The sequence below is a fragment of the Platalea leucorodia genome (genome assembly GCF_965183815.1).
Source record: "Platalea leucorodia genome assembly, chromosome: 20".
Lineage (NCBI taxonomy): Eukaryota > Metazoa > Chordata > Aves > Pelecaniformes > Threskiornithidae > Platalea > Platalea leucorodia.
In genome coordinates, this window is record NC_138842.1 from 4,666,236 (window position 1) to 4,686,181 (window position 19,946).

The 19,946-nt window shown below is 47.4% G+C and overlaps 2 protein-coding genes across 2 annotated transcripts in view; both read left to right on the forward strand.

The window, feature by feature from the left end:
• Positions 1-4,853, forward strand: part of CLMP (CXADR like cell adhesion molecule) — a gene marked incomplete at both ends in the record, with an annotated part of 40,466 nt that extends 35,613 nt beyond the window's left edge. The window contains 4 exon segments of the mRNA XM_082330856.1: positions 726-893; positions 1,271-1,393; positions 2,998-3,139; positions 4,559-4,853. Of these exon segments, the coding sequence (XP_082186982.1) occupies positions 726-893; positions 1,271-1,393; positions 2,998-3,139; positions 4,559-4,853 (728 nt within the window).
• A 6,638-nt stretch (positions 4,854-11,491) lies between these two features.
• On the forward strand, positions 11,492-16,870 carry HSPA8 (heat shock protein family A (Hsp70) member 8). The gene is made up of 9 exons (XM_082330549.1): positions 11,492-11,614; positions 12,400-12,609; positions 13,139-13,344; positions 13,438-13,590; positions 13,693-14,248; positions 14,574-14,776; positions 15,090-15,288; positions 15,614-15,846; positions 16,381-16,870. The coding sequence occupies exons 2-9, from the start codon at positions 12,405-12,407 to the stop codon at positions 16,576-16,578; spliced, it is 1,953 nt and encodes a 650-aa protein (XP_082186675.1). The 5' UTR covers positions 11,492-11,614; positions 12,400-12,404; the 3' UTR covers positions 16,579-16,870.
• The last annotated feature ends 3,076 nt before the right edge of the window (positions 16,871-19,946 follow it).

Here is a 19,946-nt window from a genome sequence, read left to right on the forward strand (position 1 = left end):
GATCAGGTTTCACTGTCCAACTCCATATCTGCCTTTGCATTTTTTGGCAAAGGACAGGACACAGGAAGAGCCTAAATAACTGGTTTGAGGTAAGTATAATCACCTGCAAAATCATATGAACTGTTTTTTCTAAATTATCTCTATGATCTCACCACACAAACTAGACTGATATTCTAGCTTAGCTGGCGAGCACCCTGTCCAGATCTCCTGCTGAGGACTCTGGGTTCATGTCCCAGGACCCCAAACTGATCCAAGTCAGTGGAGCTGCCAGGGTTAGCATTTCTCTTCCCTGATTTCAGTTTATTGGTTGGCTTTTTCACATACACTGTCATCCTGTGGAAGAAGTGCTGTGGCCTACCAGATGCTGTGGGGAGAAAGAAGAAATAGAGAAGTAGGAGGAGGGAAAGGATGTTCTTTAAATAGTACCTAGAAGAGGAACGCAGTGATACAGCTCCACTGATGCAAGCATCCACGAAGCAAATAGCCTGAGTACTATAATGTGTTATTTCTGTGGCTAAGCCAGACAGCTCTACTTCTTAGACTATGAAGTTGCGCACAGTTGCAGCTAAAGTCCCCTGACAAACATCACTGGTGTAATTCCTTAATGCATTCCAGAGAAGGCAGCTCTTAGAAGCTGCTTAAATTACGTACTTTGCCAAAGAAAGAGTTTTCCACCAAGAAAATAGTCTGCTGCATTTGCACGACCTGTCTTCTGTTTCCTCTAGAAAAACCGTCCAAGCCCAAATGCTGGCTAGAAGGGGAGCTGTTGGAAGGAAAGGAACTGTCCTTGCAGTGCCGTTCCGCCTCTGGCACTGCACCCATCTCCTACCGATGGCAGCGCATAAATGAGGAAAACGAGAGAGCTGAACATCTCCCGCCCACATCAAGAGTCAGTAAGTCGGGTCATTTCCTCTTAGAGCTCTCGGTACACTCAAAGCCAGATAACGGCCCGCATGTACACGCACACGTACAGTCACATGCCTTCTTTTTAAACGGGGATTACTTGATGGCAGTGATAGCAACGGTATACCAGTACCTCTCACTACCCCAGCTGGACATTGTGCCGTGCTCCACCCTGAACAAGGAAGTGCATGAGGAATTTGTTTAATGTTTTGCTGAAGGTTGACAAATGATCTTTTATGAGGCATCATTAATCGTTCTGGAACTGATTCAATCTGGGAGTTCAATTTGTGCTTCTGTGTCCTATCCACTGTTAAGGTTCCTTAGTATTGTTTTTCGCTTAATCTCAGTGTTGCTTTTCCTGTTTCAGACATTTCTAATCCCGGGCAAGTCCTACTGAAGAATCTTACACAGATGAGCACAGGGTTATACCAATGCATTGCCACCAACGAGGCTGGACAAGAAAGCTGTGTTGTTCAGGTGACGGTGCAGCGTAAGTATTGGCACATAACTAGTTTTCGCACCACCATGTGAGCAGCGCTGCTTCACAGCTGCCCTGTCTCAACTGGTAAACTCTGTGCCACACCTTTGCCCTTTCATAAGTGAATCACATAAAGTAGTTCTTATTTATTGCGCTTATGGTTTGCGCAGTAGTCCTCTGTATAACCTAAAGTGGCTAATGCATCATGTGAGCTCAGATGTTTTGGTCTGTTAGAAATTTTGATTTTGAGAATGACTAATGAAATACGAGGACAAAAATGGTGAGTTAGAGGTGCCAGAGTCTCCAGCTTTTAGAGGTACTTCTGGGTGGAGTGACTGCATGAGATTACTCTCAAGTATAAAATCTCCGTGTGGGTAGTCCATCATTCCAATTCCAAATTACTTATCTGTTGCACTTGAGACAGTAGACTATCTAAAGGCAGTTGGGAAGGCTGACTTTGACATGAAGTAATGTGCAGAATAAAAAGCAACTTTTGACACAGTTTAGTTTTAATCCAGATTGAATAAATTCTGTCCTGAACACCAGAGATTAAAATCGACCTCCTACCTGATTAACCCCATCAAGGGCGTGTGCATGTCTAGGTATCTCTGTCCTTGCATATACGTGCAAGGAAAAGAGTGGCGTTTAGCACTGAGGACAAATCCAAACAATACAGTTTAGGAGGTTTTTATGTGCAGCTCTCAGGAGAGAACTGCTGTGATAAAAGGCTGCTAATAGTGAAGTCTCTTCTGTGGAGATGCTATAGCTTTGGAATTATTCTGCCCAGCCAGGCCTGAAATAACTGGAATATGGTCATGTAGCAAGGAAAACCTGTTTGCCTCAGGCATTTGAAGTAAAAGCATCCAGGCAGCTTTTATGCCAATTGAAGTGAATTGGTTTAAAACCTCACTTCGGTTTGCTAAATCCTCTGTAGGGACAAGCCTTAAGGAAACAACTTTCAGCCAAACCCAACCTAACCACTCTTATCAAAAGAAATTGTCATAAAGTATCAACTAAGGGCCCATGTACAGTAGGAAGTGTTCTCTCATTAACTTTGTTATTGTGGATGAAAAATTCCTTGCACCTGCACAGCATGGTCTTCCTTTTCTCCTTCCTCTCTATCCCCCTCGGGTCACTTTTTTCCCCAATTGAATAATTCATTCTGCAAGTGGATTGTAATCATTTCAGGGTGAGTTGAAGGGGAAAAAAGTCCCCATGGGTAAACATTCATAGTTCAAACACTGTTCTGCCTCTAGGAAGCTGCTTGGTGCTTTGTTTCGCATGTGGGTTGTCCTGTCTGTCTCTGTACTTTCTGTGGTTCTGTGCCCTTCTAAGAGGATTTTTCCTTCTCTTTTCAATTCTGACCCATAGCTGAAGGCATAGCACTTGTGATCCCACCTTTCCAGAAGTGAATAATTTTTTCACTGTTAGCTCAGGTTTAGAACCAATGCGTGAAGATAAACTGATTCAACTTCTGTGTGGAGGCACGCCTAAATAAGTAGACTCCTACATTCTGTTCTGATTTATACCCAGTGCTGTAAGTTGTAGTGTGGACTAGAATCTGACCATATGACCCTAGTGAGAGTTTACTAACACGTTTGTTTTCTGGACAACAGATGCACAAAATATCGGCATGATTGCTGGAGCGGTTTGTGGCGTGGTGGTGGGACTTTCCCTCCTTTTCCTGGTGGTGAGGCTGACAATAAGGAGGAAAGAAAAGAAGAGATATGAGGAAGAAGAGGCACCAAATGAAATCAGGTAACGCCTTTTATTTAATCCCCCACCTCCCACCCTCCCTTCTTTCAGTTTCACACATCTTTTCACTACAGTTTTAAGTAACCTAGGTATAAGTGTCTTAAAATGTTGTTCTAAAAAGCTTTTAAAGTCTCCCTGGAACATCAGCGACAAATTTCCTGACTGTGAGAATCATCTTTGTTGAAGACTTTCCAGAAAATTAGATAGATTAAAATGTCTTTTTTTTTCCCCCAGGACAAATTAGCGTAAAACTCAACAAAATATTCTCTCTCACACTTGCAATTTCAGCATTTTAAAGCATTTGCATAATCCTCTCCAGTACTAAATCCAACTCAATTGTCCATTGTGGTTCTGAGAGGGTTGGGTTTTTTCTTTTCTCTTTTCAGTTGAAATTTCTGTTGGGAATGCTACAGGCAGGCAGGTTCTCACAGTCTTTCTTGAGCCTTTTGAACAACTGTGCTTCTGGATTTAGCTCAGGGTGAAAAATCCCCTGAGCTCCTGTGTGCAGAGTTGAGAAGCCTCGCCCTGAGCGGGTGTACCAAGAATGCTGACGCATGTTCTTTGAACTCATCTGTTCCATGCGTGTGAGGTCTGCCACTTAACTCCCCTAAGCAGAGATTGGTCTCTAGCCAATCGAGCCTAAACTTCTCGGGAAGGAAAGTGCTGGAAAAAGATATTTCCAGGAATGAGTTTTAGCTGCTCCTGCCCTTGAAGAAACCTCTTGCCTTGTTCCATCCTTATTTCTATTTGTAAAAGACTGCCTGCCCTCATACGTCATCTCTGTAATCCATTCGGCAGCTGATTACTCTGCCTGATGGTCAGGTTGCCAGCAAGAAGGTAGTCTCTGCTGGTTTCTTCCTTTCCCCTTTTTCTGTACTCTTTGCTTTCAAATCTTGTATGCCTTTTTATTTTTAGTTTGAGCGTCAGCCTCTTGTATCCCCTTTTCACACATGACTGTTACCTCCTCTCTCTCTCTCTGGGCCCAGTTCTTGCACTTCTTTCACTACCCATGGTTTTTTTTTTTTTAACTAGAAGAACTGGTCTCAGCTAGTCCTGTCTAGGTCATCTGTCATTATGAGTAAGGATTACAGAGCAGACAGTTCTATCTGAACCGTTTGCACTGACACTTGGCATTCGTTCCACGGACCTCAAAGCTGCACACGAAGAGCCAGTCGTGTGCAGAATGTATTCTAAATCCATTTGACCAATAGCTCCGCAGAGCAATAGGGAGTTCAGTTCACAAAGTTACGTAGGACAGAATTCAGAAAACCCTGTAACTTGCTCAAACGGCTGGACAAACATGCCCTGGTGATTTGCAGCTTCAATAAGCAACTGCTTATTGCAGCAGCAATTCAGTCTGGTAAAATGTATAAGCATTTCTGTTCTCATGGTATTTGAGCCCTGTCATCTGTTTGATTGCAGAGAAGATGCAGAGGCACCCAAGGCCCATCTCGTCAAGCCCAGTTCCTCTTCCTCTGGGTCCAGGAGCTCGCGCTCAGGTTCCTCCTCAACCAGGTCGACAGCCAACAGTGCCTCTCGCAGCCAACGGACTTTGTCAACGGAAGCTACTCCCCATCTAACTCCTCCCCAGTACAGCCAGAGGGAGACAGAAGGAAAAGAAATTGAGCCAAAGAAAGTCGACTACGCTAACTTGATGAAAATGGGAGCAACGCTGGTCATGGTGCCTGCCCAAAGCCGAGCGTTCCAGACCGTGTGACTGCTCACCAGCCGCCTGGAGACTCCTGCTGTCCAGAAACACTTCACACAACACCAGCCACATAGGAATTGTTAGATTAGTTATTTATCTTCCTGGTCAGCTTAATTTTAATCACTTGTGATTGTTCACACCACAAGAAGCCCTCCCACTCAACTCTTTCTTACATCTTCCAGCACTGAGGTTCTGATACAGAATTTTTTTTTTTTTTTTTTGAAGAAAGAAACATTTGAGGGAAAAGGGAACCTTCTTTTTAAATTATCTTTTTTGGAAATGGAACGCTGAGCATTTTAAAACTACAACAGCTAGGCGCTGTACAAATGAAATGAAGCCAAACCTCAGGATTTTTTAAAAGGCATCAACAGAGACATGAAGACACATAATATTCCAGAGAGGTTTTGTGGGGAGGGAAAAGTCTCTTGTACCGGTTTTGGAGAACTTTCTCAAAGATGCATTGTCTTATCTGAAGATTTTGAGGCAGACTCTCTGCTGAGGGTAGTCTGGTGTTCAACCTCAAAGGCAACTGACAGACACTTCACCTTTTCTGCATTCAGTCTTCTAGGGAAGTACTTTTGGAGGCTGTAACTAAAGTGGAAATGAAAGGATCACTCAAAAAGGTCAAGAGATGCAGTATTAAGGCATGTGTCTGAACTAACCTCTGTACTAAAGAGAAAGGACCCTTTATGTCAAGGAAACAGAGGTGCTTTAATTGCCAGAATAAACTTAATGATGCACCCAGAGAGATACGGCCAGGAGCCTGACTCTGCTTTTATGGTCAGCACTGCAAAGCTGCAGTAACTCCACTGGAGTGCTATCTGTGGCAAATGAGCCTTAGTGTGATGAGAACTGGGCGCTGAATCCAGAATAAGGGCAATACCTCAAAAAGTGAGGGCCACTAATCTACCAAAAAGCCTGGACGAAGCATTTGGAAGATATCTTTGCTATCGCCAGGTTGTGAATTCACCAGTTTTGGGGTAAGCTGTGCTGTAGAAGCATTATGGAGAGCTCTTCCCAAGACTGAACGAACAGCATTCTTGAGCTGACCTTCAGGCATCCAGGTAAGACTGAAGGATAGAGTGACAGAGCATGTAGTGAGGAACATACACCACGGATAGGTAAACAAGCACAATGCTGCTTCCATTAGAAAGTATTTGTGTGCAATGTCCCATTTATACACGAAATGCTGGGCCACGTGCTATTGTTGAGGCTTAAACCTTAGCATGACTCGTAAAAAATTGCAAGAATCATAAAAATATTTTCTGTGATTAAATTAGCCAGAATAAACATTTCCAAGGAATATAAAGTCTTACACTTCAAGTTGAAGGCCAATAGGAAACGATGAGAGATAGGGACAGGGCTTCCTCTGGGGGCAGATGCTCGCATAATTCTGTCATTTATATTTTCCTGTGAAGGACTTGGCTCTGAGCACTGCTACACACAAGGCACTGAGCTTGTAGGTTCTAGATTCCTGTATTCCTGGACTGATGATTTTCTATTAAAAAAATGAGGGTGCTTTTTTTTTCCCCCCCAGTTGAGGGAGGGAAGGTTCTCTCCAATTTGTGGAATGAGTCTACAGGAGATGGATCAGCACAGGAGAACCACAAATCTATAATTCTTTCACTCCAGGGACTGTAGTTAATCTCCTTTTCTGACTGAGACCCAGAATTTTAAGTTCTTTGCTTGAGATCTCAGACAATCTGATCAAAGCCAAGCCCTGCTTGAGCTACTTCCTTATGGGAAATAATTTTCAAACTCGCCATATACTATCTGAGAACTTCTCTTCCCAGTCACCCATTTTCATCGCATGTACCAAAACGTCACTTGCTCTCTCTACCCCCGAGTCAATGTAGCCACCCTTGGCAGGACAAAGTACTGATCTGTTGTGCAGGGAAAGCAGTCTTGAGTCGCAGATTTAAACAAAGGAGACATCTGGTATTAGGTGTTTGATAAGCTTCTACTTTTGTGACAGCTCCTGGTGTTGGATACTGTGTCATTTTACCTAGACAGTTTCCCTGGATCCTCCAGAGGCACATTCCTGGATCAGCTGTGTTTTGGTGGATTTGGTAGTGGCTGTCACTGCTTGGAAGCAGCAGCTCTAAGGGTCTGCGATTCCTCTGCAGTTGCTCTTTTCCTGGACCCTGATGGCTTAGGCACTCCAAAGCGCTTACAAGGTACTCCAGAGCTGGGAAAGTCCCAAAGAGCATGAGCAGGACTGCTAAAGTAGGTTGTGGCTTCTTCTGTGGTTGCTTGTTGTGCTTAATGTTACCTGTGTTGCATCTGAGGATACTTATTCTATGCATATAAAAACAGGAATGCTTTTCTCAGTAAAGAATACACGCCTGAGCAACCAGAAGCTTATTACCACAAAATAAGGGTAACAATTCAAACAGTTGAGCTGGCTACAGTCCAAGTACCAAATGCTGTAGGTTAGCTTTGAGTCACAGGCCAGACTTGCAATTAGCAAAGAGGAGGATGCTCTGTCTGCAGCCTAGAGGCCACTTGCTGCCAGCTAGGAGAATTTGTCCAGCCTGCTCCTGACAGCCTTTCCTGGAGGCCTTTGGGAATAGGCTGCAGGACAGATCAGCTGTGGTAGCCCTCTCCTGCTCTCCAACTCCAAAGTCCCTTTTTTGTTATATGAGCTCTCTCTCTTATTGCATAGGATGAAAGGTTGATGGACCTTGGGGAAAAGAAGTTAGTTGGAAGCAATTGCTGAAGCCTGGTGTGTGTGATCATTCTCGGCTGTTCCTAGCCCTGTTGGGAAGCAGGCGGTACGCGTGCCTGCTATCTGTACCCTGTAAACAAACTGTGTCAGAAAAAGCACCGTGGCCGTCTCCTCCCGTGGAACAAAGATGTGTGGCCCTGGTTAGAAAGTGTGGGCACCACGGTGATTTAAAATCACAAAGTCTGAAACGCTATGGTGCTTTTCAGACCACACATCAATGATCTCACAGATGAATATAGAGTCAATTCTGCACTTCAGTTGCTAGCATGAAGCCCAAAGGGAAATGTTCATTACTCAAAGGAAATACGAGAAGGAGATTAATTTCAAAGGGACATTTTCTGAGCTCCAGATAATACTATCAGGAGTTGCACAAGGGAAGCAAATGAACCATAAGCCAAACTCTATTTTGTAAATAGTGTACTTAAAGTGTTTACTGTCATATACCAGTTAGTACTAGTGTGATTAAATGCATACAATGTTACATAGCTTTCTTTTGTTTCTCAACAGCTAAACTAAGCTTACATCTCTTCTACCTGCTATAATTGGTGTACTTGTACTGTGTCTGAACAACTCAGAGGAAAGCAAATATTTATTATTGATTCCTTTGAATCAATGATTTCGTAATTTTTTTTTTGTTTGGTTGTTTTATAAATAAACGTGCTGCAGCTTAAGTGCTACGGCTCAACTAAACTCGTACTAATGCTCCATCTTCTGTGGTATGATGTGTTACATGCCGTCAGGCTGAATCCAAGGAAAAAAGTAGAGAGTCAAAAATACCATTTTAAAGTTAACAAAGACTATGTGAATATTTGCGTAGAAACTGTGGGGAAGCTGGTCTTTTTCCTGGGTATTTTTTTTAGTCTAAATTATGTGACATGGTATGAAATATGTGAAACCTTGGGTGTATTGAAGTAAATGGTGTTTTGACTTCCATGCAGCTATTTTGCCTGAGATATTTTGGCTGAGGATGTAGATGCTTCACTCTAATATGATAAATAGTGCCAGCACAGACACAGCACAGATAGAAACCTCCGGTGACATTGCCCTCCCACTCCCGCATCTGCAACCTTACTTCTGAACCACCCGGTGCGTTTCAGTTCATCTCCTGAACCAGGCGTGAGATGACAATGAAACCTTGAACAACTAAGAGGTGCGTTCAGACAGTTTAGATCTTCTCTGCAGATAAACATTTTGAACTAGCTAACAGGAATCTCCTGTCAGGGAGATGTAGGTGGAATTGAGGGTAACTAAACATAACTGTGGTTGACTTCTCTTGCAGTGCTTCAGCCTTCTTTCCCTGAGGGTGTTTTGCGCAGAGGTCTCCCAACATCGGCAATCTTCTTTACTGAAATCTGGGAGTAAAAATTGCAACATAATTACACAGTATTTAAAACAAAACACAGTGACAACACAGTGGTCTCATAGGTGTGTCCTTCTGTCTATCCCTGATTCATGAGGAAATGCTATTACTGGCTCCCTCCTGAGTTGATGACATCCAAAATCCTGATTAGGCGATACACATTTTGAGAGGGGTTGTGCAATTGCATACGTTTGTACAGTATCAGGAATCTTGGGTTATTTTTAACCTGGATCAGTTTGTACTGACACACCAAAGGGGAAGAACACAGTGGGAAAGGGAAGGGACTGCCTTGGAAATGCGCCTTGGAAATCTTCAACTGGGGCGTGCAGATGCAAGTGTGGTATAAATAACAAATGCTGCTGTTGTGAATAGGAAGTGTGCCTTTGATAATCTCCACTCTCGTCCAGATTTGGCTTTAAATGCTTAAAGGAGAAGCAGTGCTTCATCTCTAATGTACTAAATTAGCTTCAAAAATAATGTTGGAATTCACCATTTAAAAAAACTCCATGCAGAATACTTGTCAACATCTAGCCTGCTGGGCCTTCATTTTTCTGATCTACAGTAAATGAGTTACTTTTGTCCAGCACGTTAACAGCCTTTAATTTCTCATGTAATGAGTCATTTGCCAAACTGCCCTCCTCCCTGCACTGACTCACTGTTGGTTTAGGCTGCCTTCACTTGCTATCAGTCTGCTGTGCAAAGTACGGTTGCACATCTAAATGTCAGTATTTAATTTCAAGATGCAGGTAGTGCTATTCTTAGGTCTTACTGAAATTCTGCCTGTGATTTAAAAAAACAAAACCAAAAAAAAAAAAGCAAAGGCAATCCCTTGCTAACAGCACAGCTCCCGTGAGACTTGGTGCTGCGCCGTGTATTCAGTACAAGTTAGCACTGCGTGCCTGAGGAGCATCTCCCCTGTAGCAGCCTGTACTCTGCACAGGGTGGAGCGCGCTTTGCCTGCTGTCCCTGGTCAGGTACGGGGTGATGGTTTGTATTGACCGCCCTTATCTTTAGAGGCATGGGAGAGTGACAGCTAGCGCTCTATGATACGGGGCCCCTTTCCTTTTCCCACTGCACCTCCTGTCCCTAACCTTGTCCACCCAAGTTCCGACTCAAGACTATGCCTTCTGTCGTCACCCAAAGGTCCCGATTCAAGTTCCAGCCCTGTGCATGGCAGAGCAAGGACAGGAGCCACAAACTGTTCCTTGACGCGAGGGGCTTCCCGTGGGTCAGCACGCCCGCCGCGTCTGGTGGCACCAGAAATGCTTCTTCATGCAGACCCCCAACTGCAGAAGTTCCTTTGCCCCTTTTCCCACCGCACAGGGTCACAGAGGCTGGCCAGGACACGGGTTGCGCGTAGCCCTCCTCCTAGCAACTCCCTCTGACTTTTCCACTCAGCATTTTATGCCATGTAAACATTTGATGCAATTCACAGCGCTCCTGCCTGGGGCCTGGCCGTACGTGATTTATGACCTCTGGTCAGCTTCCAGCCTAAGGCACCGACCCCAGCTGAACGGTCGCGGTCGTCCATCTGCTCCCTCCATCCCCAAGGACGCTGAACAGCCGCAGTTTTCCACCCTTCAGAGCCTCCATTTACTTTCTGCTTTAGTACGTGATGCTGAGAGCATGCCGTGAGCAGCGCTGACGTGCGAATGTCACGTTGTCCCTTAGCTCGGTTTGGTGCGTTAGCCCTGATTACGGACGAGAAAAACTTAGGATGGATTACAAAGCAGGACTGGAGATGCTGCAAAGGCCGGGCTCTGCTCTGAGGAGAAACCGGTGTCGTCCTAAAACACCACAGAGAACGTGGTTGTCTCTGCCCGGGTGAGAATGAGGGTGCGGAGAGAAATCAGGCCTTGTTAGACAGAACATGGAGGATGAGAGCAGGGATGCGCTGCTGGCACAGATGATCGCACTGAGCGAGATGTACTGAAGGAAATGCTGTAGGAAGCCTTTGGGGAGCGTTAGGCAACGAGCTGCGAGCGTCCAAACGAGAAAGGCCGCCATTCCCCCCGGGGCAGAGGGCGATCTCCCAGGGCCGTGCCCCGGGGCAGGGCCCTCCGCGCCTCCGGCTGCCCCGCACGGCGCCGCCATTTTGTGCCCCCCTGCCCGCCGCCCTCCATGAAAACGAAGCCGCCGGCCCCGCCATCTGATTGGTCGTTCTCACCCCAAGGCGCGCGAAATATGCAAACGAGCCTCCGGACGCCGCGTTGCGATTGGCTGCCCGTTCGCTCCCTGGCGCTCTTTCGCTGCCCCCGCCCCCTCTTTCAACCTACGCTCGTCGGTGTCGTCACCCGCATGCGGCCGTTGGAGGGCTCTCATTGGCTCCCGCGCAGGCGAAGCCCCACCCCCCCGTCCGTTGCGGGCGGGGGCGAGCGGTGGGCGGTTGGGGTGGGGGAGAGGGGAAAGCGCATGAAGGTTCGAGAATACCGGCCGGCCGGCGGGCACGCCCCCTTCCTGCGCGTCACCACGGGCGCGGGTTCCGGCCGGCGGCCATTGGCGGGAAGGGCGGCGGAGTGCGCCTGGGGATTGGCTGGAGCGGGGAGAGGAGGCGGGCGCTTCTGGAAGGTTCTGAGCCGGTATATAAAGGCGGCGGGGCGGGCGCCCACCGGTCTCATTGAGCAGCAGCCTTCGCCCAGTAGCTTCCCTTCTGCGCTGTCCCGGCCTGACCGCGCCGCCCAGGTAACGGGGCCCGCCGGCCCTGGGGGGGGGGGAAGCCAGCCAGCCGACCAAGGTGCCCTTGCGGCGGGAGAGGCCGTTGCGCTGCGGGGGGTCGGGGGGTGGAGGCCCTTTTGCCGCTGCGGCGTGGGTTTTTTCCCTTTCCATGTGGTGCGGCGGCGGCTCTGCAGAACCGTTTTCTCCTAAATCCGACCTAAGGGCTATTTTTTCCGATTTCTATCCCTTTGTCCTCCTGAAACAGTCGTGGGGGGGAGAGGAGGGAGAAAGGACACTTGGCGCCCATGTTCCCTCCCGCCGGGAACGCCTGGGGATGGGGGGGGGGGGAGAGGTGGAGCTGTGTCCGTGGGGCGGGCGGGCATGATGGGGTTCGTACCGCGTCTGTGGGGCGGGCGGGCGTGCTGGGGTTTGTAGTCCCCGGAGGCGCGGGGTGGGGGGAAGGAGCGGGCTTGCGGGACCGCCGTGTGGCGGGCGGGCTCTGCGTCTCCCCGGTGGGTCGGGGTGGCAGCGGGCCCGGGGCCGCGCCAGGCCGCGGGGGCGGAGCGGGGACTCCATTTCCCAGCAGCCACGGTGTCCGCTTCCGGCCGCGTGACCCGGGAGGGGGGAGGGGCATGACGGGAGATGGAGTCCCGGGCCACGTGCTCCGCCACGTGGTCGGCCGCCAAGCGGTGGCGCTTTTAAATGCGCTGAAGAGCAGCTGCTGGTAAAGCGTGGGATAACAGCAACGAAACGTCTTGGTTCGAGTTCAATTTCACAGCTCACGCTTATTTATTTTTGTTGTTTTTCCTCAGACAAGATGTCGAAGGGACCAGCTGTCGGAATCGATCTTGGCACCACCTATTCCTGTGTTGGTGTGTTCCAACACGGGAAGGTGGAAATCATTGCCAATGACCAGGGTAACCGGACCACGCCAAGCTACGTTGCCTTCACAGATACAGAGAGGTTGATCGGCGATGCTGCAAAGAACCAAGTTGCGATGAATCCAACCAATACAGTTTTTGGTAAGGCTGCGAGATTTCCATAGTTCGTGTACAGAAGCCTAGCATGGTGATGGCAGATGTTCCTGGTTATAAGAATTACTGACTGATAGCCGGGTTAAAGCTTCCTCTTGGAAATCGAAACTCCTAATTTGTTTTTAGCCTGAATAATATAATTGCATTACTAACAGTTACATTTTTATTATGTCCTGGGGAAGTATGTGCCTTATAGTAAAAAATTACTCTTGCTGAGGGTTGTTCTGGGCAATTAGTGGCTGTGACTAAGTGTCTCGGTCTAATTCCCAGACTGCGCTGTGGCTTGCGGGGCAGCAGCTGTAGCTTCATTGCTGCGGTGGCTGTGAGGTGACACTGATGAATTTGTGCATATCCCAGAGGTGAAACTTAGCAGTGCCTGCAGCTAGGTCTTGACAAGGCAGTAATAATTACAGTTTAAGTATAACGTTCTAGGCGTTTGTGCATTGTTTTTTAGGAAGAGCTTCATGATCTTTCTTGTGAATGAACATATTTAATATGGCCAACTATTCTTTTCCAGATGCAAAACGGTTGATTGGGCGTAGATTTGATGATTCTGTTGTCCAGTCTGACATGAAGCACTGGCCCTTCACTGTGGTGAATGATGCTGGCAGACCAAAAGTCCAGGTGGAGTACAAAGGCGAGACAAAGAGCTTCTACCCAGAAGAAATTTCTTCCATGGTTTTAACCAAAATGAAGGAAATTGCAGAAGCATATCTTGGGAAGGTGAGCTTTAGGACTTCAGTGAAATGTAATGAATAAATCTGTATGCGTGAGTAGTTAAAGTATGTAACTGACTTCTTTGCTTGGTTTTTGCAGACTGTTACCAATGCTGTAGTGACTGTACCAGCCTATTTCAATGACTCTCAGCGTCAGGCTACAAAAGATGCTGGAACCATTGCAGGGCTCAACGTACTGCGAATCATCAATGAGCCGACAGCTGCTGCGATAGCCTATGGTCTGGACAAAAAGGTATGCTAAGGAGTTAATCCCGTCTCTGATGTCTAGGTAGTAAACCTGCTAAGCTAGCAGTAGAAAACAAATAGCATTATGAAAATTGATCTCTTCTTCCAGGTTGGTGCTGAAAGGAACGTTCTTATCTTTGACCTGGGAGGTGGCACCTTTGATGTGTCAATTCTGACTATTGAAGATGGCATCTTTGAGGTGAAATCCACTGCAGGTGACACTCACTTGGGTGGAGAAGACTTTGACAACCGCATGGTCAACCACTTCATCGCTGAATTCAAGCGCAAGCACAAGAAAGACATCAGCGAGAACAAGAGAGCAGTTCGTCGCCTCCGCACTGCATGCGAGCGTGCAAAGCGTACTCTGTCTTCGAGCACGCAGGCCAGTATTGAAATTGATTCTCTCTATGAGGGTATTGACTTCTACACATCCATTACCAGAGCTCGCTTTGAAGAGCTGAACGCTGATCTGTTCCGTGGCACCCTGGATCCTGTGGAAAAGGCCCTGCGAGATGCCAAACTCGACAAATCGCAGATCCATGACATCGTGCTGGTTGGTGGGTCTACTCGTATCCCAAAGATTCAGAAACTGCTGCAGGATTTCTTCAATGGCAAAGAGCTGAACAAGAGCATCAATCCTGATGAAGCTGTGGCTTATGGTGCAGGTAATGACAAAAACTAACACTTTCTGCATGCTACGACTGTTGGGTGGTGGTGTTGGCGAACTCTGTACTATCTGAACTACAGTCTCAGAGCAGTACTGGTGTAGCCCCTAGGTCTTCCACCTGAATCGGTAAACTTTTTCAAAGCAGTAAGAAGCTAGCTGTGACTTGCAATGATGAATCAGATTCCAAAGCCATTCGTAGTTTCCACCAGAAGTCTACTAATGATGGCCAAAACCTTCCTTGGATGTCTGAGCGAGCCATGAGCTTAACTGTAGTGTGCAGTGTATCTGTTGCAGGGCTCTTAATGGTTTTTCTCTTCCCCTAGCTGTTCAGGCTGCTATTCTGTCTGGAGACAAGTCTGAGAACGTACAGGATCTGCTGCTGTTGGATGTGACTCCTCTGTCTCTTGGTATTGAGACCGCTGGAGGTGTCATGACGGTCCTGATCAAACGCAACACCACCATCCCCACCAAGCAGACTCAGACATTCACTACTTACTCCGACAACCAGCCTGGCGTGCTGATCCAGGTAGGCAGCACTGGGGTGAACTGATGACGCACTCGCATAACTGTAAGACCCATGTGTTAATACTTGACACAAACCTTAGGCCGGAGGGGTTGTGTTCTTGCTGTTGGCAAGCGATGCTAGTAAATAGCTGGTTGCTGTGATGAAAGTGATTCCAAAGCCATTCGTAGTTTCCACCAGAAGTCGAAAGACTTGTGTTGGTCCAAGTACCTTCCTTGGATGTCTGAGCGACCATGTCACTTCAGGATAATAACCCATTATGATTTAATAACGTGAGGTCAAATTTATGACTTAATTTGCTGTTTTTTCTTCCTAGGTGTACGAAGGAGAGCGTGCTATGACTAAGGACAACAACTTGCTGGGCAAGTTTGAGCTGACCGGTATTCCCCCTGCTCCCAGAGGTGTACCTCAGATTGAAGTAACCTTTGATATTGATGCCAATGGCATCCTGAATGTGTCTGCTGTGGACAAGAGCACTGGCAAGGAGAACAAGATCACAATCACAAATGACAAGGGTAAGGATCACCTGTTTCTGAGGGTGGAAGACTGGCTAGCTCCTTCAGTTTGGCTTGTCAGACTCTGCCTTCTGTCTTTATCAGAACTTTGCTATAATGTGTATGCACCCTGATTTACAACCACGAGCCTTGTTTTTTAGTGGAGTAACCTGGGAGTTTCTAACAGCCCATGAAGTGGTTTTAACATGAGGGCACTGAGTAGTTTATGGGCCTCTCTTATTGCCTGCCTGCCCAAAAGTCTAGATTTTGTCATTTGTGGTTATAATCCCCTACTAAAAACGGGTGTCTAGAAAACCATGATCTGAAACGCTGCTGTGTTCTGCAGGCCGGCTGAGCAAGGAAGACATTGAGCGGATGGTTCAGGAAGCAGAGAAATACAAAGCAGAAGATGAGAAGCAGCGTGATAAAGTGTCTTCTAAGAACTCCCTGGAGTCTTATGCATTCAACATGAAAGCTACTGTTGAAGATGAGAAGCTCCAGGGCAAGATCTCTGATGAGGACAAGCAGAAAATCCTGGACAAATGCAATGAAATCATCAACTGGCTGGACAAGAATCAGGTATGTCATATTCCATGTTTGGTTAGTGTTTACTTCTACTGTCTCACTGAGCTACGAAGAAAGCTCCAGTGGATGGAGGAGAGCTACTGGTTGCTGTGATGAAAGTGATTCCAAAGCCATTCGTAGTTTCCACCAGAAGTCGAAAGACTTGTGTTGGTCCAAGTACCTTCCTTGGATGTCTGAGCGACCACAGCTTGCAAGTGTATAGCTTTGAATTCCTCGTAATTCACACTGGCTAGCTTACAAGTATGATCCTTTCTAACCTTAAATGAGACCCTGTTGCTCTGGGAGCACTCTAGGCTCTAGGTGTAATTTGAGGGAGTCCTAAGTCAGTGGGTTGGTTTTGTTGGAGCTAGAGCAAGCAGAAATACTCATGGCATCAGCCTAATGCATGTCTGACTTGGTGGGGCTGAAGACAGGCTGTAAATCATAGCCCCTACTCTTGAAATACATAAGCCAGGTTAGGGCAGTTGGATTAACCTCTGGACTGTGCTCAGTGTAAGCAGCAGGTACTGAGCTTTTGTCCTTTTTCAGACTGCTGAGAAGGAGGAGTTCGAGCACCAGCAGAAGGAGCTGGAGAAGGTGTGCAACCCCATTATCACCAAGCTGTACCAGAGCGCAGGAGGGATGCCTGGTGGGATGCCTGGCGGGATGCCTGGTGGATTCCCTGGTGGTGGAGCTCCTCCATCTGGTGGGGCTTCTTCTGGACCAACCATCGAGGAGGTGGACTAAAGACATGGGGAAATGCATTCCACTAGCAGTTAGTATTGGAGGATCCCCAGGTGGGGGTTAGATTGAAGGACCCAAACCTGTAGGCACATCTGGGTATATTTTGCCAGATTAAAACTCTCCATAACTGAGCTGCTGTAAAAATAATTAAAAAAAAAAAAAAAACATTTTCTGGGCATTTTAAATACTTGAACATGTGCACAGGAGGGCAGATGAGAATACCATTGCACTTTACAGTACTGTAAACAAGTGGAAATGCAATTCATGTCCTAAAGAATAAAAACTATTTAATGGGCATTACAGTGTTTCTGTCGTCTTTGTACATACAGGCCCGGGTGAAAAACAATGTGAAAATAAACTTAGTGGTAAATGAAGATTATATACACTAGCGCAGTGTGTTCTAACTGCAGCAATGAACGCAGGCCCCAGGTGAAGCAGCCTCAAGAGAGGTTTCCAGTTAAAAAAGGGGCTTCCTGTGCTGTTTCTGAAGACAAGTTGCCTGTTAAGCCTTGTCTTCTAGAGGACGAGGCTGTTGGTGATACAGGAGCATCACATTTATAGGCAGCATAGGCTAAGCTTCACTTTTTGTCCAAGATGAGGTTCTGAAAATCTGGGCTGAAGAACCAAGAACTTAAAATTTAATAAGAGTTCTGGCCTAGAGCCACAGCAGCTTTACCCACATTCTTTCTCAGCCCTTCCCTTAATTAGACACCAAATAGTAATTGCCAGTCTAAAGCTGATGCGGTTTGCAGCTAGGTGCTGCCTGGGCAGTGTCTGGGTGTACACCGTGCAGGATGCAAAATAAAAAGCAGTAAGCCTGCATCAAGGAAGTGGTAGGTGAAGTTGGGTGACCTCACTCTTCAAAAAGTCCGGTGGCGTTGTCAGAGGAGAACTTAGAGAGCTAGTTAGCGTTAACCCATGGCAGGAAAGAGCATCTTTAAAATATGATCTAAAAATAGAAAGTGGATGATCATCCTTTGGGCCTGGAAGCATTTATCAGTGCAAGGATCCCCCGCCTTGCAGGAAAGCGACTTCAGAGGTGGCTCTTCGTTGGGAGGTGGCTTTGGGCAGCCTCTTCAGCAGTTGTAAGCAATTATTGCGTTGCTTATTATATATTATATATAGTACTTTATTGGTATATCTATTAGTATATACATAATATGTTACATATAGTACCAGCAGTACTGCTCCCAGTGAAGCCTGGTGCGGTGGAGTGGCAATTTTCATTAAGTTGTGACTTAAGACCATAAAAACCATCACAATTATTTAATGCTTATTGTATATAGAGGGATTATTCAGAATAACCAGCAATTCAGTGCTGCTTATTTTTAATCTGGGAACTTCATGAATAAAACCACTTTTCTCTCTTCCCAAGTAACTTCCTTCTCAACATTGGAGAAGAATTGAGGGATGTTTATTTTTTTTCCCAACAGCAATGCTTAACCAAAGGGGAAAAATGCTGCTTAACGCTCGCATTGCTGCCCCTGAAGCGCATGTTCCCTGGTTGGAGGGACCGATTTACCGGGCTGCCTGCTGAAATGCAAACAGGGGAGCAGCTGAGAGCATTAAAACGCTTTCCATATCATTACAGCACGACAGTCCTGCTTACGTACAGGTATTTCGGATCCTTTTTGGGATCAGTGGGATGGCAAAAGGGAGATTGCGCATGCTACCTCCGTCCTGCAGGACATCGGGGGAAAAAAATGTGTCTTGATGCAGCGATGTGGGAGCTGCAGGAGCCTTGGTGCCACACCTTTCCTTATCGCCTCTTGCTTTCCTGCCTCTAGCACCAGCAGTGCTGCTCCCGGGGAAGCCTGGCACAGCGGAGCGGCAATTTTCATTGTCGTGACTGCAGTGCATGAAAATCAGCACTGGAATAGACTATTCCAGTTGGAAGGGACTCGGAACAATTACCTAGTCTAACTGCCTGGCCGTGTAATTAAGCGCATTATTAAGGGCATTGTCCAAATGTCTCAACACACTGACAGGCGTGGGCCATCAGCCACCTCTCCAGGAAGCCTGGTCCGGGCTTTGGGCACCCGCTTGGTAAAGAAATGCTTCCTCGTGTCCAGTCTAAACCTCCCGTGGCGCGGCTTTGAGCCGTTCCCGTGTGTCCATCCCTGGATCCTGGGGAGAAGAGCTCAGCACCCCCCTCTCCACGTCCCCTCAGCCTCCTGTTCTCCAAACCAGACGAACCCAGAGTCCTCAAGCCCTCCAGCCCTGTCACCAGCTCTGTTGCCCTGCCCTGGACGCATTCTGGCACCCACGCGTCCTTTTGAAGTTGTGGGGCCCAGAACTGCACACAGCACTTGAGGCGAGGCCACGCCAACGCTGAATACAGCGGGGTAATCACCTCTTCTGACCATCTGGTTACCGGCACCCCGGATCCCTTTCTGCGGGGCTGCTCTCCAGCTACTCCTCTCCCAATTTAGACTTGTGCCCAGCATTGCTCCATCCCGGGTGCAGACTCCGGCACTTGTTCAGTTTTGTGCCATTAATGATTGCCCAGTGCTCCAATCTCTCTATATCCCTCTGCAAGGCCTCCTGGCCCTTGAGAGAGTCCACGGCATCTCCCGGTATAGCAGCATCAGCACGCTTAGGATGTACTCACCTCTTGCCTCCAGATAACTGGTACAAATATTGATCAGAACTGGCCTGAGAATGGAGCCCTGAGGAACACTGCTGGTGACCGGTCACCAGCCAGATGTTGTCCCTTTCACTACAATCCCTTGAGCCCTGCCATTTGGCCGGTTCTTCACCCAGGGCACTGTGTACCTGCTTATCTCACAGCTGGACAACTTGTCCAGAAGGACACTACGAGGGATGGCACCAAAAGCCTTTCTAAAATCCAGAAAAACTACATCCATTGCCTTCCCTTCATCTGCTAGGCGGGTGTTGTGGTTGAACCCTGGCCGGCAGCTCAGCCCCACACAACTGGTGGGATGGGGGAGAGAATCGGAAGGGTAAAAGAGAAACCTCGTGGGTTGAGATAGAGAGACTTTAATAGGTAAAGCAAAAGCTGCATGTGTAAGCAAAGCAAACCAAGGAATTCATTCCCTCCTTCCCCTCGGCAGGCAGGGGTTCAGCCATCCCCAGGAAAGCAGGGCTCCGTCACGCGTAACAGTGACTTGGGAAGACAAATGCCATCACTCTGAACGTCTGTGTGTCCTGTCCTCCCCCCCCCCCCCCCCCCCTTTTCTTCCCCCAGCTTTATATACTGAGCATGACGCCATACGGTATGGAATATCCCTGTGGTCAGTTGGGGTCAGCCATCCCAGCCGTGTCCCCTCCCAGCCTCTTGTGCCCCCCCGGCCTCCTCGCCGGTGGGGTGCAGCGAGAAGCAGAAAAGGCCCTGACTCTGTGTAAGCACT